Source organism: Mus musculus, chromosome 10 (assembly GCF_000001635.26).
Source record: "Mus musculus strain C57BL/6J chromosome 10, GRCm38.p6 C57BL/6J".
Lineage (NCBI taxonomy): Eukaryota > Metazoa > Chordata > Mammalia > Rodentia > Muridae > Mus > Mus musculus.
Window position 1 is genome coordinate 107,522,290 of NC_000076.6, and position 18,381 is coordinate 107,540,670.

Consider the following 18,381-nt stretch of genomic DNA (forward strand, 5'->3'; position numbering starts at 1 on the left):
AAAAGAAATAATTTGTGTTGGATTTAAAAATAAATAAATAAATAAATAAATAAATAGTTAAACATTGTCCCAAATCAACACTGGGCATCTAAAGCCTATGGCATCAGCTCCCCAAAACAGGGACTGTTTCATGGGGTAGCATCTCAGCTCTGCAGGCCAAAAATATTGAGAGGCACCCCAAGTGTGAGAAATGTTGCAAAAAACCCTGAAACTTCCTTTGGTATTGTCAATGCACAGTCGCCTAAGGACCCTAAGACACTCCATTTCAGAAGCCGGGTCCTTTCTCACATGTAGCACCAGCTCTGCTTTCTCAGATTTCAGTAAGTTTGGTAACACTTGTATTTCACTTCAGCCTGTACGTTGGAAAACATTGATTCGACAGACCTTTGCACTGACTGGTAGAAAAATCTATGAATTTATGCAGCGTACAAAGTCAAGTGAAAAGAAATAGACAGGAACAACTTGTAGGTTTTAGTTAAAGAGATGGAAGTTTGAATCTTGGTTTTAACTGCCTGAAGTATCACTTCCCTTCTGGGAACATCTGCTTCCTTGCATATAAAGTAGAGCTAGTAAAACCTAGACTGATACCTGGTTTTCTGCCCCAATCTACTGATAAGGATTATATGGAGATTAAATAAAACAGTTTATGCAAAGGATCTGATATGTTACTAGGAACACAAGAGGCATTGGTCTCATTTCCATTATGCTGTGTACTTCATTAATGACAAAAGTAATCTGTATTATAGATATCCAAAGTAATAATTAAAAATCCCTACTTATTCAGCTGATAACACACTGCAATAACCATTAACACTAATATACAACAGACATAAATTCATACAAATGAAATACACATAAACTCATTAAAGTCAATATTTTAGTCACTTTTTTCCTACTCCAGCCTTTAGCGCATTTTGAAGAAATCCCTCTGAGGTTCTTTTCTACACTTTTCAAAGTCACTAAGTGTTAAATACTAAGCCGTGTTGTAAGTTGTTTTCTACACACCCACCAATTCGGATGTACAGTCAGTGAAAGTACCCAGGCATATCTTTAGTTCTCCTATATTCTTTGCCCTCTTCCCCTCGCTCTAATGTTTATACTAGAGGAGAAGAGTTTGTTGTGATGGATGCAGGCTGGGTCAGGAAGATGCTCCCATGTACAAAGGAGAGAGGTGGCAACCATGAATTGATCGTCAGCTAAGGTATCTTACCAGGTTCTGCACCATGCACATTCTCTCACTCCTCAGTTCAGCTACTAGTCCATATATGTCCACAAAGTCATGGTCATGTATGTGCTGTGTTAAGTGGTCCAGAGCAATGAAAACTCCCGTCCTTCCAACCCCAGCGCTGCAAGGAGAACAAGATTGCGGGGATCATTGGTCAGCAAAGGCTGAGTCATGTTGATGGTGTAGATAGACGATAGTGACACGTCTGATACAGACACATCCTGAGAAGTTTACTTTCTTATCTGGAGGTTAGGTTATTATTTGGAGATTCTCTGGTTATTGATTTTTATCAAAACTAGGTTTACATAAAGGAAGATGCTCTGTTCTTTTGCTTTTTTTTTTTTTATCAGAAATACACAAACATGACAGTGATGGGCTGAGATTTTTTTTAAATGATTTGGAAACCTCTGAGAAACATAATCTAGCGCTAGACTTATAAAATAAACTCTGTGCTGATAGAGATTTAACTTTGCTTTGTGACACATGAACCAGTCATTCCTCTTTGAGCATTTGGATTTTTAAGTAAGCTACCGTCTGGTATATCCTAGCCAATGAAATGCTTGGAAACTATCAGGTGAGATGAATCGAAATCCATCTTCTATAAGAAAAGGAAATAGCATCATGATATAACAAGGCCTCATCAGATTGTAGAGCACTTCAAGCAGTTGGTGAGTTCTATAGCATCTTACTTACCTGCAATGCACAACCATAGGGGTAGCGTCGTGTGCTCTGCTTGTTCGTACCAACTTCACAAAGTGAATTAGAGGGGTGGTGTTTTCAGGAACCCCATGCTCAGGCCAACCCGTGAAGTTACACTGCCTGACAGTCATGCAGTCTCCATGCTAGACAAGTTGGCAGATTAACGGATGATAACATGAGTTAAAAGGATCGGCCGGACAAAGGTAACCAATGTCTTAGCATTCATTCATTCATGGGGTACTTCATAAAGGTGACCTTTTACTAACCAAGATAAATTCTGCTCACAGAATTTCTAATGAAATCTTTTACTGGTATAATGAACAGGATTGAGGCTGTCTATAGCTCAGTAGCAGAATTTTTGCTTAGCACGCAGAAGACTCTGGGTTCAATTCCCAGTGTAAAACGGAAGAAGAAAATGGGGAAATTGTGTGTTATATATGCATATACATTTATGTGTGAATGGTATTGGTAAAAGAACTTCAAAAAGATTTGGATGTAGATCATAAAATATACTGAAATGTAGCAAGAAATTCTGCAGGGCTTAGATTTGAAACAATTCTTACATTAAAACGAGTCCATAAATACATTATCTATATAAAACAATTGAGTATTTAGTATGTCAGAAAAGGAAAGACCTTATGAAAAGAGTTAATTATATAATAAGACAGTTGTTGCTGGTACTGTCTCTTCTCTTGTTGTTCTGGATTAAAAGAAAACAAAGAGGCTGGGAGGTGACAGCCATGAGAACATGGGAAACAAGCTTTCAGATCCCCAGCATCCATATGAATAGCCAGGCATGGTGACATATTTCTGTAAACCCAATGCTGTGGCAGTGGGCAGGCAGTGTCAGACACAAATGGACCACTGAAACTCATTGGTCACCCAGCCTAAACAAGTTGATATGCTTCAGGTTCAGTGTGAGCCTCTGGAAATACAAATGTGACAACCAATCAAACATTGACCGCTGGCCATTTGTATACGAAAGCCTGTGTACCTACATGTACAGGCTGAACCAGGGCACATAGTGCATGTAAATCTGTACATAAGTACATGAACCACACATAACATACACAAAGACACACACATAGACACACACACACTCACACACACCCTCAAGTCTTTAGGACTCAGAGACGAATGACATGAAAAACTGCTATCTTAAATAATATAGTTTCTTCCCATAAAGGAAACCCAGTATTCTAGTAATTTCTTCCTTTTAGTACTTATGTTTCAACCTATGAGTTTGATGTTAATTGTTTGATACAAACTGTAATCACATGATTCAATATGAGACATTTACATGTATACTGCAGGACATACATCAAATCGAGACATTTATAAAGCAATGAAAAAGCATGGTCAAATACATATCTGTATGAATAAGGGATAATTCAAGTATTAATTTCACGTTATACATTTAAGTCAGTCATATTTTATATCATATTCCCCTTTCTCCTTTTCTTTTAATTTTATTTTTACCCTTTCAATTTTCAGATCCCTGATGGTCCAGTCGATCTGAATGTCCTCCATAAGCTTTGTAATCAGTATGTCTCCAAAGACTGTCACTGGCTTGTTGTCCTCGGGCCAATACTGATGGCATCTGATCTGCACACAGAGAAAATCGGCAGTCATGAGCCACTGTGACACTCTTCTTTACAATCATCAAGGCTACTAAGTTGAGGCTGCATAATACACAGTTTTAGTTGATGACCTATACACAGCACTAGTGGGAATATTCACAAATAATAACATAATTGTAAAACAGCACATGGTTGAAGATATGTCATAGAACTCACCCGTCCTTTCTCAAAACACTGTGTGAGCATTACCAATGTTTTCGCTCTGGTTTCCCACACCATTCTCCAAAAGTCTCCAACTGTTCCCGGTAATGGGCCTTGGGTGGCAATAAACTCATTGGGACATAAGTATCCCTAGAAGGATGCAATTCCACACAAAGCATCATTATTTACATTCAAGTAACGTATTTTTACTTTTGAGTAATACTAGGAATATGTTAGTTGTAAAATGATGTGATTACTTAAAAATATTATCTACCATTGAATGGTGAATAATCTTAGATTCTCCAACATTTGAATATGAGCTAGAACCACAACCAATTTAATGTAGTGCTAGTGCTTTGATAATAGACTGTGTATAGGGCATTAGATAAACAGGTGAACTGAATAATGTCTCCAGAGGAAGGAGAGGAAGACTTACAGAGAAGGGAATGCATATGGAATACCAGTCATTCGAATTGACTCTATTAAATTTGAATTATTAGATATTCCAGTTGGAATGTTATACAACTAGGCATCTGCAGTTGGATTTTAGGAAGAAGTTCTAAGTGGAAGATAGTATGATATAAAGTCATCAGAATGGATGAGAACATCAGGAAGGCAAGTTTAAGAGGAGATGGTAAATTCAAGGATTGCAAACTCCATCCTTTCCATTCCAAGAGCTGGAGGTCAAGCTGCCGGGAGATGATCAGTGTGCAATAGATGAGAGTCAAAACTTCCCACAGACTTAATGAAAGGGCAAATGAGCTGATATTAGGTGCAAGTTTCCTGAGTACTTAGCCGGTGATCTCACAAACAGCGGGGGTTTGTTTGTTTGTTTGTTTGTTTGAGCCTCTTTGGCATCGAGCATGATTAGAATAGTCTGAATAGCTACGGAAGAAGAAGAACGGGAGTGAGCACAGAATGGAAGACTGTAGTGTGAATGGGGCACAGCTCTACAGGGAAAAGTATAATGGTGTAGGTGTGTAACCCCAGCACTGGAGGTGTGGAGGCAGGAGGATCAGGAGTCACCTCTGTTACCCAGTGAGTTCCAGGCCATCCTATTGCACAGGAAGCCTTGCCTCAAAAACAAATGAGGTGGGAATGGAGGCTGGAGAGACGTCTCAACGGTTAAGAGAGCTTTTTAATCGTCCAGAGGGTTTTGTTTCTAACACCCACCTCATTTGTAATACTCACAAGCACCTATAACTCAAGCTCCAAGGTATTCAAGGCCTCTTCTGGCCACCATGAGCAGCCACCCCAACACAGGCATGCATATAAATACATATGGACATAAAACTAAAAAGTTAAAAAATATCTTTAAGAGAAGTCGAAGGCTACAACGGAATGAATATGGAAATAGTTAGAAAGCTATGATATAATATTATATTTCTTTTTTGAGGTGAAGGAAATCACAATATGGTTGCTTAGTGTCTCAAAGGATAACACTAATGGTTCAAAAGAGAGAAAGACAATTCTCAGCCCATGATCTTAAAGAAGGGATGGGCGAATTATAGACCTGGGTGGTTTATCTTGGCCACCACAAAGAGTAAGTCTATAGATGCAGAGGAAGAACTGCAGAAAGTTTTTTTTTTTTTTATTGTGCCCATTGTATCATGGAAATAGTACTGTCATCAGATTTAGATGGACACCTGGGACAAGCCTTGGAGCTGAGTAAAAGAATGAAATAATCCTGAGAGTGGGGACTTGAATGGATTAGGGAACTGTGGCATGATTGAAAACCTCTGGTTAAAGTGGGCGTGGTAATGAATATTTCTCCAATCCTGTCTAGTGGAACTGAAAATTCACAGAGTTTTCTATACACATGATGGGAAAATCATCAAGACTGAGAGAAGAAGAGAACTCATTGAAGACATAGAAGACAGAAGGAACAAAATAATGGAATCTGAAGTATAAACATCAGAAGAAGGTGAAGTATTGGTTGGAATGGAAAAGGCTGAAATTCCCAGTAAGATTTATGGGTTAGAGGTTACAGTAGAGGGAGGGGGGAGCTGTCAAGTGTCAGTGAGGTAGGAAGAAAGATTTGGAAGACTGTGGAGCGGCTGCACTACAGGGCAAGAACGGGTCTGCGCTGTGAACATTGCGATGATGTCAACTTAGAGGGCAAGCCACTGGGAGAGATCGTGACAGTAAATCAACACTCGAAATGGATTTTACCATCACCAGGAGTTAGAGGAGTGGTAGTGTTGGGAGAGCATCCATAGCCCTGGATTTAAATCTAAGAATCATTGAGGTACCAGTTTTAAAAAAAAGAAGCAGATATGTTACGGGTGATTTTAAAAATGCACACTAGCTCCAGCTAGGCTCTAGAATCAGTAGTGGCCCTTTCCTCCTTGCGGGATGCCGAAAACGGCCATCTGGCCCTGGTTCCTGCAGCTGGCTTGCTAAGCTACACAAATTTGTCCTTCCCGAAAATACCTGGAGCTAGAGCTGGAATGACCACGCCCCGGGGTGGGCTACATTGACCACCAATGTGGATTGCCCTGGTGCTGCTTGTATTTTGATGCTAATTCGCCCTCTCTTGCCCACCTAAATTGTCACAAATTGAAAACACCAGACAGCCTTAATATTTAATACCAGCCAGATTCGTATTGGTAAATCTCCAACCCCGATATGCCCGTGCAAAGAACATACAACTCAGGTATAATATTTATAACCTGCATGCCTAGGTTGCGCAGATCTACCACTACACTACTCTATTCCCCAGCTATGAGGTCCCTTGCTGCTTGCTGCTCCTCCAGGACACATGGGTCTGCTCCATCTTCCACCTCCTCTACCTCCATCTTCCCCTCCCTCCTCCCCTCTGTCTCTATCCTTCCTCTCTCCTTCTCTAAAACATGCAGCCCCGCCTTTCCCTTCCATTGCCCAATCACAGGCTATAGCCTTTATTTAACCAGTTAAAATGGGAAGAAGGCTCACATGGAATCACCTGAGTACAAGATCTGCCCCTCTTCAGGAAGCAGAATTAGCATCAAAATACAAGCAGCACCAGGGCAATCCACATCACAGATACTGTGGTGTCTTGTACTTGATTTCACAGACTCAAGGTGGTAGATTCAGTGAGGAGGAGGAGACACAGGCAGCAAAGAATGGGGCAGCTTAGTCCTTTATGTTTAGTGACCCTGGGTGAGGACATAGTGAGCTAGGTTTGGAAGGGGGCATCCTTAAAAAAGGAACTAGGTTGGATACTAATTAATATCACACACTATGAACTATACTCCATTCTGCAAAAGGTCAAACATAAATACATAAAAATATTATTATTCCTTTAAAAGTTTTAGCAAGTGTTTACAAAACACACACACACACACACACACACACACACACACACATACTAAATCACCCACATTTTCCTGGATGGTCAGCATGCTTTTTTATACCATTATGTTTGCTGTCAGGCTTTCTTTTTCTTTTGCTGTTTCTTTTCTTTTTTGTCAAAGAGTACATTTCATTAATTTTTTTTTAAAATGTGTTAGAGAATGCAAAGGTCTGTGATGGGTGGTCTATGAAGGTGGCCTGTGTTCTAGTCGCCTCTTTCACTCCGTGGGAGTTTTAAATGTATAAATCTTAATCTTTAATTCTTTCTTAATACACCATATATACAGCCCCACTTGCTCCTTGCTTTTCATAAAGAGGACACGTAGATCTAAGCCTTTTTTGTTTCTGGTTGAGGCAGCTCAATGAATGCTGAGGAGATGGGGAAAGCTGTTGCCCCGTGGGAAATGCTGGAGACACTTCTCATCACATCTTATTGCGGAAGCTCACTGCTTCTTTCTACTACTTTAGCTGCTTGTTTTACATAATGGCGTATAAAATCCACTTCCTCTAAGAAGAGACCTATTAGCTAGAAAGCTTTCCCCGAATTGGAATATACCGTTTAACTGGTTTTAATGATGTGTAATAAAGTCTGGGCTGGGGAGATGGCTCAGCGGTTAAGAGCACTGGCTGCTTGCTCTTCTAGAGGTCCTGAGTTCAATCCCCAGCACCCACATGGTGGCTCACAACCATCTGTGATGGCCTCTCATGCCCTCAACAGTGTACTCATAAATGAAAAAAAAATCTTTTAAAAAAAGGAAGAAATAAAGTCTAAGTCTTATTGTGCAGTTCAGGGCTCATCATCATCATTGTACATGGCAGGTTTTATGGCTGCCCTTAAGTTGATTTCTAAGATTTGTCTGGGGTTACTAGTCAAGAACTATAATGTGGACTGTAAGTAAATACCCACTACAATCAAAGTAATATGCATTCATTAGGTGCTTCTTATGTGATTAGTTCCATGCACACATTAACTTCTTTATGCCTGCAGCAGCCTTTAGGAAAGTGTTTTAGTGTTTTTCAAAATTAACTATTGTATTTATTTACATCCCTAATGTTGCCCCCTGCCCTCCCGATCCCCCTTCCCCAGAGTTCTTTCCCCATACCCCCTCCCCTTCGCCTCTGAGAGAGTGCATCCCCCTCCAGACCCGGGCATCCTACTTCTCTGGGGCATCAAGTCTCTACCAGATTAGGCATACCCTCTCCCACTGAGACCAGACCAGGCAGTCCTCAGTTACATATGTGCCTGGATCCAAGGACCAGCCAGTGTATGCTCTTTGGTTAGTGGCTCAGTCTCTAGAAGCTCCCAGGGGTCCAGGTTAGTTGACACTGTGGGTCTTCCTATGGGGTTGCCATTTTTGTTCCTCATTTATAGATACAGAATTTTGGAGTGCCTAGGGTCACAGACATAGAAGGATAGAGAAAGAAGGCTCACCCATGTTCTGAAGAACATGTACAATACTCTCACCTACTTCATTAGACGTGCCCACATTAGTGAATCTATTTGCTCACTGTGGGTTAAGTCCCAGGCATTGTAGAACATGTCAAAAAGGTAATTTAGCTATTACCTCCAAAGCCATATTTTATCAATTTAAAATACATAATTATTTAATCCCTCTTAGTAGCTCCACATAAAACATGTTATTCTTAATAATACACACACATGCAAATGTGGGTTAAAAGCTGCTGATGGAGAAGTCTTGGTTTCCAAGATTGGCAGCAGATCCTTCCTATTGTCCATAAGATCTCATTTTACCATTGGTCCCATGGAACTCTTTCTAGTTATATTGGTACAATTAGCTGCCTGTGAGGCTGCAGTCTCTCATCTCCTTCCTTTCTCACAGTACAGTCTTTATCAAAACTTTATGAACTGTCACTAAGTCCTTGAGAAAGAAACACAATTCCCCAGCCTGGACCAGGACAGAGGAACTTGGGTGTGTACTGTCACTTGAGTCCAGTGATAGATCCTGGTTTTAAGTAACTCCTAAATGTCACCTGCTCCTCCCTTTCCTTTCCTGGAGCCTGCTTTCCTTCACACAGACAAATTATTTCGCTACATTTAGTCCTCTTCCCTTGGCTCCCAGATCCAAGGAAATGACATTTAAGACCATTCTGGCCTCTGTCTCTTGCTCTTCGGGATGCTTCATCAAATTTAAAGCGTAAAAAAAAGAACTGAAGTGTCACATGTTTTCTGAGACAAAGGAAGCCCCAGTTTGGAGGTAGAGATGTGAGGAATATTATGGTATTATTCATGGCTATGTATTTGTCCTTGTTCTTGGTATCTCCAGTAAAGGATATTTTCCTGGAAAGTATTAGCAATGCAATACAGTTGCACAATGCACATACAAACCTGCTTTCACACGAAGTTCCTTCACCTGTTCCTGCTTGCTATGTAAGTCACAGGAATTTTTTTTTTTACGGGATTTCATATATTTTAACGTAACCTTATTATAACAGAATATAGGTTACAATAAACTAGGCTTCCTAGTTAAGCAAAAGATTGCTTAAACCATCTTTTCTTTAAAATATATGTCTTTCTTTAAAATATATAGTATATATGTTTTGTGTATGTAAATACTTTGAGTATATGCACATTGTGTCCTCCAATCCCAGAGGAGACTGTCAGATTGTTGTGAGCCACCAAGTGGGTGCTGGGACAGAGCCTGAGTCTTCGGTAAGAACCACAGGAGCTCTTAACTACTGAGTCATCTCCCCAGTCCATACCTAAACCATCTTATCACTTGCTAATACTTGTCTATTGACAACTATAATATTTAGAGAGAACACTAGCATTTCATAAATATTGCTTTGTTATATCATCTGTATACTTCTGTCATACTTACTAGAACTCCCTAGTTTTCTTTCTTTTTTGATTTTTTTATTAGATATTTTCTTCATTTACAATTCAAATGCTATCCTAAAAGTCCCTTATGTCCTCCCCTACCCTGCTCTACAACCCACCTACTCCTGCTTCCTGGCCCTGGTATTCTCCTGTATTGGGACATATAATCTTTGCAAGACCAAGGGCCTCTCCTCCTAATGATGGCCGATTAGGCCATCTTCTGCTACATATGCAGCTAGAGACACGAGCTCAGGAGGTACTGGTTAGCTCATATTGCTGTTCCTCCTATAGGGTTACAGCTCCTTGGGTACTTTCTCTAGCTCCTCCATTGGGGGCCATGTGTTCCATCCAATAGATAACTGTGAGCATCCACTTCTGTATTTGCCAGGCACTGGCATAGCCTCACAAGAGTCAGATATATTAGGGTCCTATCGGCAAAATCTTGCTGGCATATGCAATTGTGTCTGCATTTGGTGATATGTACTCACTGTTAAGTGGATATTAGCTCAGAAACTTAGAATACCCAAGATACAATTTGCAAAACACATGAAACTCAAGAAGGAAGACCAAAGGGTGGATACTTTGTCCCTCCTTAGAATGGGGAACAAAATACCTATGTAAGGTGTTACAGAGACAAAGTTTGGAGATGAGACGGAAGGAAGGACCATGCAGAGACTGCCCCATCCAGGGATCCATACTATTTTTTTCTTTTAAATTCAAATTAGATTCTTCTCTCACACAAGGCATCACAAATAGTCTTTCCTCCCTCTACTCCTCGCAGCTCCACCCCCTGGGACTTCTTGCTCTCCAGAACCACTCCTCCTCCACTTGGGAAAGGAGCAGACCTCCAAGAGACAACAACCAAATATGTCAAAAGAAGATACAAGAATACAAAGCAAAAGCCCTCGTATAGAGGCTATACAAGGCAACCCAAGAAGAGGAAAAGATTCCTAAGAATGTGCAAAAGAGTCAGAGACATACCTGTTCCCATTGTTAGGAGTTCCACAAAAATGTCAAGCTAACAGCTATAAGATGACCAGGGGTATAAGGCCTAGTCTACAGTTAAAATTAGTAAGCATAAAACTTCAGTATACTATTTAGAGAAGAATTTCATATCATAAGGACTCAGTTATTTGATAAATGAACAAAACCTTGCAATAGTATATTCACATGGTCATTTGAATAGAGACCTAAAGATCTCACATCAAAATTGAATGAAATCCATACCCTCTCTAGACGCTCTCTTAAATGCTATGCAGAGAAGTCTTCACTTCTTCATTGTTCAGTCCCTTGCTAGTAGGACCCAATATGTGATTGTAATGTTAGAGTTACTATCGACTAGTAAGGAATTACTATATAATATACACATACACAACTTCACAAAAGCTTACAAATGATAAATACAGTATGGTATGTAAGGAAAAGGATAGAGTATTGTAGAATAACCTCAAATAAGTTGGAATAAATTGAAGGATGTGACAATTGTTCAGTGAGTAGGAAAATATCTAAGAATAGTAAAACTGGAAAGTGCAAAGCAGAGGAAATCTTCCAGTATCTGTAGGCTCATAAGACAATGATGATTAAGCCATTTCCTACTGAAGCCAGTAGGAAAAAACAAAGAGACTACCCTGAAATCACATAATAGAGTTGTTTAGAGATGGAGTCATCTCCTTTGGGAGAAAATTAATGAATTGAACCTGGAGACACTAACAATTAACTTCCAATGGTATTTAAAAAACGTTCCTAGGTGAATGTCTCATTAAAGGACCAAATGTGCTCTTCCCACTCTCAAAATGTAAGAAGGTGTCAGCCAAGCTGAGGTCCTTGATGAAATAGAGATTTCTGAGTACCCAGCATGGTGAAGACTATTGACGACTATTGACCGTAAGGGGGAAAAATGTGAAAAAGAGACACTGAGGACAAATTGGCTTCATTCTGTTTTCAGTCTGGCTTAGTAAGAATTTATCACCTCTGCTATGCAAGAGACTACACTGAGTATATGACAATTGTCTCCATGTTGATCCATTCATGTTTACCATGTGTCTACATGGAGTATACATATTACATCATGATCATTCCTTTGATAAACCTCATATCTCACAGGGGAAGGTATATAGCAAGTTTTTACATTCCATGAGCATGACTGTTCGTTTGACTGATGTTTCACTGACAGAGAGATTAGCTGACCTTGTGTTCAGAGGATATGTTAACCAAGCATGGAAAATGGTGCAAAGATCAGGTATGGTAAGAGGAAGAAATTTTCTGTCTGCATGGAACTAGTGTAATACATGATTAATCAAAAGCCTGTCTATCCCCGTCTCTGAAATAATATGTGCCTCAGGTTGCTCCTGGGAAAACATCGTTTTTCCATGCCATGGTGTTTAAATGAATTTGCTGTCTTAAAGATCTGAAATTTTGAGTATTCATCCTCTATCAAAACATATTATCTATGAAAATTGTAACTCACAGAAACATAGCTGGCATTAATGTAATCTGATCCCGGGATGCTTACATCAGCTATCAGCTTCACTCTGTTATTATTGTCTGAGAAAGAAAAAAAACATAAAAAACCATAATTGGATTTTTAAATTCCCAAGACCTTTATACCGTGAACATAATATAAAAGTTCACAATCTAATAATCCAACTCATATATGAGTATGACATTTTAAAAAATACTCCCTCGTGTCCTAATATTTTTACTACACAAAAATATCAATTAACAAGATCTCGGATATACTTATAAAATTCCCACACATGTTATTATAAAATTAACTACAAATGCTATGTGCCACATTCTCTATTCTGAAACTTATTTTTATTTACTTAATCTTTCTACATAATCATAAATATATTTAGTTTGTGTTCTTAAGATGACATACAGTCTTTTTAATATAGCATACATATTTAATTAGGGCTTAAACTGATCCAAATTGTTATTCAAAATGCTGGAAAACATAACAAAGCTGATAACATGGCTGAAAAACTGCATTTGTACAACATATTGCCAGGAACAAAATCCCCAGATCCATAGGTACACCTTTTATATCTTCATAGTTTTCCTTTGCAACTTGTACTCTAAGGCTATAAGCAGATTTTTGTCATTGACATAATAGTCCATTAAATATTTATTGCATTATAACCAAATTATGATTTTTTTTAAATTAGGCTTTCTGGATTACTTGTTATTTATTTCTGGTGTTCATTATACTAATATTCATATTTTTTACAAGTTCATCCATAGACACTCCTGAAACTTGAATGAATTTTTCTAATTTACATTTCAGTATTTTTGTGTTTCTTGTACTTGAATTTCTTGTTTTTAGGAAGGGAAAGAATAGGCCTACCTTTTATTATTTATTATTATCTGGAACACAATATAGTCCCATTTAACAATATTCCATTCATTTCTCTTTGATTTAAAATATTATATCATACACTAGATTATATATTTAGGTCTAGTTTTAAACCATTTCTCTCCCATAATTTGCCTACTCTTTCTTTCATATATTATTTCTAGTTATTCTTCTTCAGACTATTTTAAAGAAATGTCATCAATATGTAGTTATTCTGTGCCCAGTGATGCTTTTCAAAAGGAATACCAGAAATTTTCCTGGGGATTTCTACCAGGTTAATTTTATACCTGTAAAGTCTACTGATAACTTCAAACACAGGAATCTCAAAATATCCTTGACTGAATGTTTCAGGGGTTTGGCTGGGTTGTGCAGCTAAGGGACCAGTACATACTTAGTCTTTGCCAGACTCTGGGGGTATAAGAAAGGAATTAGGGCTTTGTTGTCTTCACGGAGGAAAGCTAAGAAGAGGATTGAGTGTGTAGTCATACAGCGACTTGAGTGAACCACTTAGTTTCTCTGGTTGTTACTGGCCTCAACTGTTCTATGCAGTTATAATACTTATTTCGTTTAACTCTCTTGAAGAAATGTGAAGGCTTACAGAAAATATTTTGGAATTTCTCAAGTTCTCCAAGTTAAAGCATATGCCAGTAGGTACCATTATTAATTATTTAAAATGTTTTAGTTATATTATGAGAAGTTATGACCAATGCATTTAAATTTAGAGACTCCTAATGTTTAAATACATTTCTGCAAATTATCTGTGTGTCAGTGTGACTGAGCTTTTATGATTAGCTTTGTCCGTCATGAAAGGAAGCCATTGGGTTGCTATCCACTTAATACAATTGCTTATAATGAACTGAGTTCATAGCATGCTAAACTTTTTTCTCATGGTATTTGGAGATTAAGGTCATAGTGTCCTGTCAGACAGAGATTTGGAAATCATGTCTGCAAGTATTTGCTGCTAATTCTAGTATCCCAAAGCCCTGTAAACTAATATCTTCCAAAAGGCACTGTGATATTTGAAATTCTCCTTTTGACATTACTCAGGGGAAAAACAACAGTACCCAAAGCTGGCTCAAGCAAAACTCCAGACTCTCTTGCAATATATTCATTCAGTGCAAGGAAAGACACAGTCATCCAGTTTTATGTTTTGCATGTAAGCCCAATGGCAACACATAACCACGAGTCTTGTTTGTGTAACTGTCTCTGAGTGGGCTTGTGTGTGAAAATATGCTGTCCTTCCTTCAGACATGGCTGTGGCATTACAAATGGACTTCTAGCTCTAGTGAGGGATGGAGAATTGCTGTCTTCAGAATTCAGTGCCCCAGGAGGTATCACAGCCCTATCCACTCAGAAAGTTATCAGCATTTAAAAGAAAATGATCTATTGATTACACACCACAAAGGCTGAATTCTTTATGTGTTCTAGTAGTGGATAAGGTGATTTAAGTGGTGATTCTTCTGAATCTTCTAATGGTCTTAGGAGGATCAGACAGACAAATGGTTTGTTGGTGGTCACAAAGAGACACAGCCACAAAAGAGAATTACTTCCCAGGAAGTTTTATTATTTTTATCTTAACCCCAGGACGGAGGCTTGAGGCATTTAGGATCCTTGTTGTTTTGAGGTTGAACATTTATAACCATCAGATACTCTTGGCCTGTCTCATCATAAAAGTAATATGGGTATGGATTGAATTTTCTTTCTGATAGAATGAGGATAATTACCCAAGACCTCATTCCAAATGGATGAAACAATAGCACCCAAGAACTCAAATTTTCATACTTTAAGTTCAAAATGCCTTAGACTTATTTGAGTTACTTTACACATGTTGACACATTGCAAATCAGTCCCTCATAATGCAACTAGACATCAACATTCGTGAACTCATGGTAGTGGCCTTTGGATAGGAATATAATATTTATTTACAAAGAGTGTTACCCCGATAAGCATGCTGCAAGCAGTCTCAAAGAAATGTAGTGGAAACACATCTAGCAACATGGGCATGCCCACTTAAACTTAAGGTGTGCCCAACACAAGTGAATGTTCTTAAAGTTAGAATAGAAAGCATGCTGAGAAAGGTCATGACTTCAGACATTTAGAGACTATCAGTCATATACGGTACTTGTCATCCCACGGGTTTCTCCTCTTGCTGCTGAAGTCATTTCCTTATGATTTATTTTGTTGCAGAAAGAATCTCCAGGAGTTAATGCTATTTGTTCTTCTTTCTATTCTGCTTCCTGGACACTGCAAGGTTGTGTGGGTCATAGCCTCTGATATCGCAGTCCTCTAAATCTGGTTGCCTTTCTGAATAATTTATCCTTTAGTATCACCCTGTGGTTTTTTGTTTTGTTTTGTTGGTTTTTTTTTGTTTTGTTTTGTTTTCCTGTTTAAATTACTTATGGGATTATAGTCTCCTCTAAATTAGCATTTCTCAAGACCTGTAGAAATTTCTTTAATATGTTTATTCATTTGTGCAGTTGTTTGTTTGTTTTTATTGGAGCACTAGGTGTATGCATGTTTTGAAACCTTCTATCAATGAACTACTGTCCCAGTTCTTTTTAAGACCATTTTAGAAATCAAGGTAGGGTCTGAGTAAGTTGCTTGAGTTTCTCTTGAATTCCTTAGGTAGAGAAGACTATTCTTGAGCTTTCAGTCTTCATTCTCAAGCCTTCCAGTCACTTGAGATTACAAGGCTATATCACCTTGTGTCCCAGTGTATATTGGAACAAGTTCCAGAGCATCAAAATTCTTAATTTCTTAATCTAAAATGCATTGGATTGGAATACCATCAAGTGGTGGGACATTCATTGATAGACCACAACAGATATATTAGTAATACAGAGATATCAAACCTCCCTCTATAAGCCATTATTAATTCTTAAAAACAAAAAAACAAAAAAACAAAATGCTGTTTGTTTACTTGAATTGAAAAGTAGAGTGGTCCTACAGCAAGGTACACCTCTGCCTCTCTGCAGAAAAGAATTCCAGTCAACAGACGTTGACTCTGATCACCAACTCGCATTTTGCAAGGCATTTTTATGTTCCAGAAAACTACTATTCTCCTTAGGAAAGCTAATACACAAAGCTAAGTGTTAATTTCCCTTCTGTTTGAGCCATGCTCTATAGGAAGATGTTAAAGGGGTTAAATTACAAAGCTGGAAAGCAGGTTGATCTACAGTTTCTGGCACCTGCATAAATGAAACTTGGGTGAACAAACTGGAAACCATGTAAATTAAGTTTAGTAATTAAGAACAAAGCAAATGTGATACAGCTTGAAAGTCACCATCAATGAAGTATATTATTGTAATTCAATGAAATGTGTAAGAAAACATTAAATAAACGTAAACCATTAAGATGGTGGCCACTTTTGAATACTTCATAGTCAGGCTATAAATGAGAATTACACCTACATGGTTTTATGTTGGGAAAGCGATTTTTTGCTCTGTTCCAAGGGAGATCAGCATCAGTTGAGGAGAGATCTTGAAGAAATTTTGGTAATTCCTATGGAAAAAAAAATCGCAAAGTTTAAACTTGGTAAATATAAAATTCTGCCCACTAAAACCCAATTTCTTTTTTTCTGAACACTTCAGTTGTTTAACGTGTATGTATGTATATGTGCCTGTGTGTGTGTGCATGTTTGTGTATTCATATGTGTGTGCTCATCTACATATTACAGGATAGAGGACAACCTTGGTGTCATTTTTCAGGTGCCATAGACCATTTTTTTTTTAATTAAAATTCTCTTCGGACTGAAACTTGCCAAGACTGAGGCTAGTCTGACCAGCTAGCCTTGGGGACCTATCTCTGCTCATCTTCCCAAGGTCTGGGATTATAAATGCCTGCCACCATGGGCAACTTTTTACATAAGTTCTAGGTATCCAATTCAGGTTTTGATGTTTGCAAGGATAGTCTACTGATCTATCATTTCAGCCATAGATTTTTTAAATTTATTTTTAATTTTGTGTATTTGGTACTGGGCATTGAATCCTGGTGTGCAATCTCTATTGAAAAGCTAGTCTTCCAGGACGCATTTTTAATTTTTTAATTAAAAACTCCTATCATAGATATAGGAACAAGGTCAAATGAATAGTAAAGATTTTCCCTAAATGTCACCATTACTATTCTGAGTAATTTTCATCAGTTAAACTATGACTCTCCCTTGAGATAATTTAATTGAACTCTGGAGGGCACTAAGTTGCCATACGCTACCCATGGCTTCATCAGGTGCACACAACTGTTCTTTAATATGTTAATACCCCTTTAGAGGGAAGAAGGGAGTTGAATGATTTATTTTTTGTTTTTTCTCCCCAGACAGTGTGATTTCATGCCTATTAATTGGCGCAACCCTGGCCAGTTTGAGACAATGTCAAAGGTCAATACTGCACTCAGTTGGCCTTGTTAAATTGATAATGGAATGTAAAGGTGAGATTTAGAATGATCAGACCCAGATGAAGGGTCAGGGAGACCTACTGTTGACATTTGAGAGAAAAATGCTGCACTCTATCTTGCTCTTTCTCATACAAGCATCTTTAAGGAGGCTGGTGTGAGAACTTGTGTGGATTATTTTGTTGGGCAGATGATGGCTACTCATGAGACTATTTCAGGTGATGTAAAGAAATTAAAGTACGTTTTTCCATTTGAATGAAATTATAGATTATTTTTTATTCAAGAATTCTCCTTTCTCTATTCTTCTGACAATAAGAGAGAGAGAGAGAGAGAGGGAGAGAGAGAGAGAGGGAGAGAGAGAGAGGGAGAGAGAGAGAGAGAGGGAGAGAGAGAGAGAGAGAGAGAGAGAGAGAGAGAGAGAGAGAGAGAGAGAGAGAGAGAGAGAGAGGAGAGCCTGACAGTTGTTTTTACATGCGTAAATATCATGGGTGAGGTAGGATATAAGCAACAATGCTCTTACAAAGGCAACAGGAGGCCCCAAGTATCTTCCCTGTGTCAAGATTTTAGAAGCACTGAAAGAGGAAAGGCAGAGAAAGACCGTGTTTGAAATTGACTTGAAAATGATACAGCTTGGAATTATTCCACATACAAGTTCCTATTTATAGTTTGACTCTGACTTTGATAGCCAACAGCCAGTTACCAGGCTGCTAGTTTGAACAGCATTCTAAGACTAGGTGGTCTTGTTCTGATTAGGACATAGAGC

At 38.5% G+C, this 18,381-nt stretch overlaps 1 protein-coding gene and 1 long non-coding RNA gene across 5 annotated transcripts in view; one reads left to right on the forward strand and one right to left on the reverse strand.

Annotated features, from left to right (window-relative positions):
- Positions 1-18,381, forward strand: part of Gm36177 — a 164,136-nt gene that overhangs the window by 27,022 nt on the left and 118,733 nt on the right. The window lies entirely within an intron of this gene.
- Ptprq (protein tyrosine phosphatase, receptor type, Q) overlaps positions 1-18,381 on the reverse strand; it is a 205,736-nt gene that overhangs the window by 7,927 nt on the left and 179,428 nt on the right. For 2 of the 4 annotated variants that reach the window (NM_001081432.2, NM_001370987.1), the window contains exons 38-43: positions 16,643-16,733; positions 12,345-12,421; positions 3,721-3,855; positions 3,404-3,529; positions 1,919-2,067; positions 1,211-1,346 (exon numbers count right to left, since the gene is read on the reverse strand). In NM_001081432.2, coding sequence (NP_001074901.1) covers positions 1,211-1,346; positions 1,919-2,067; positions 3,404-3,529; positions 3,721-3,855; positions 12,345-12,421; positions 16,643-16,733 — 714 coding nt within the window. Of the gene's footprint in view, positions 1-1,210; positions 1,347-1,918; positions 2,068-3,403; positions 3,530-3,720; positions 3,856-12,344; positions 12,422-16,642; positions 16,734-18,381 lie in introns of those variants that run through there. The other 2 variants (XM_017313938.2, XM_006513635.2) reach the window with 1 other exon arrangement.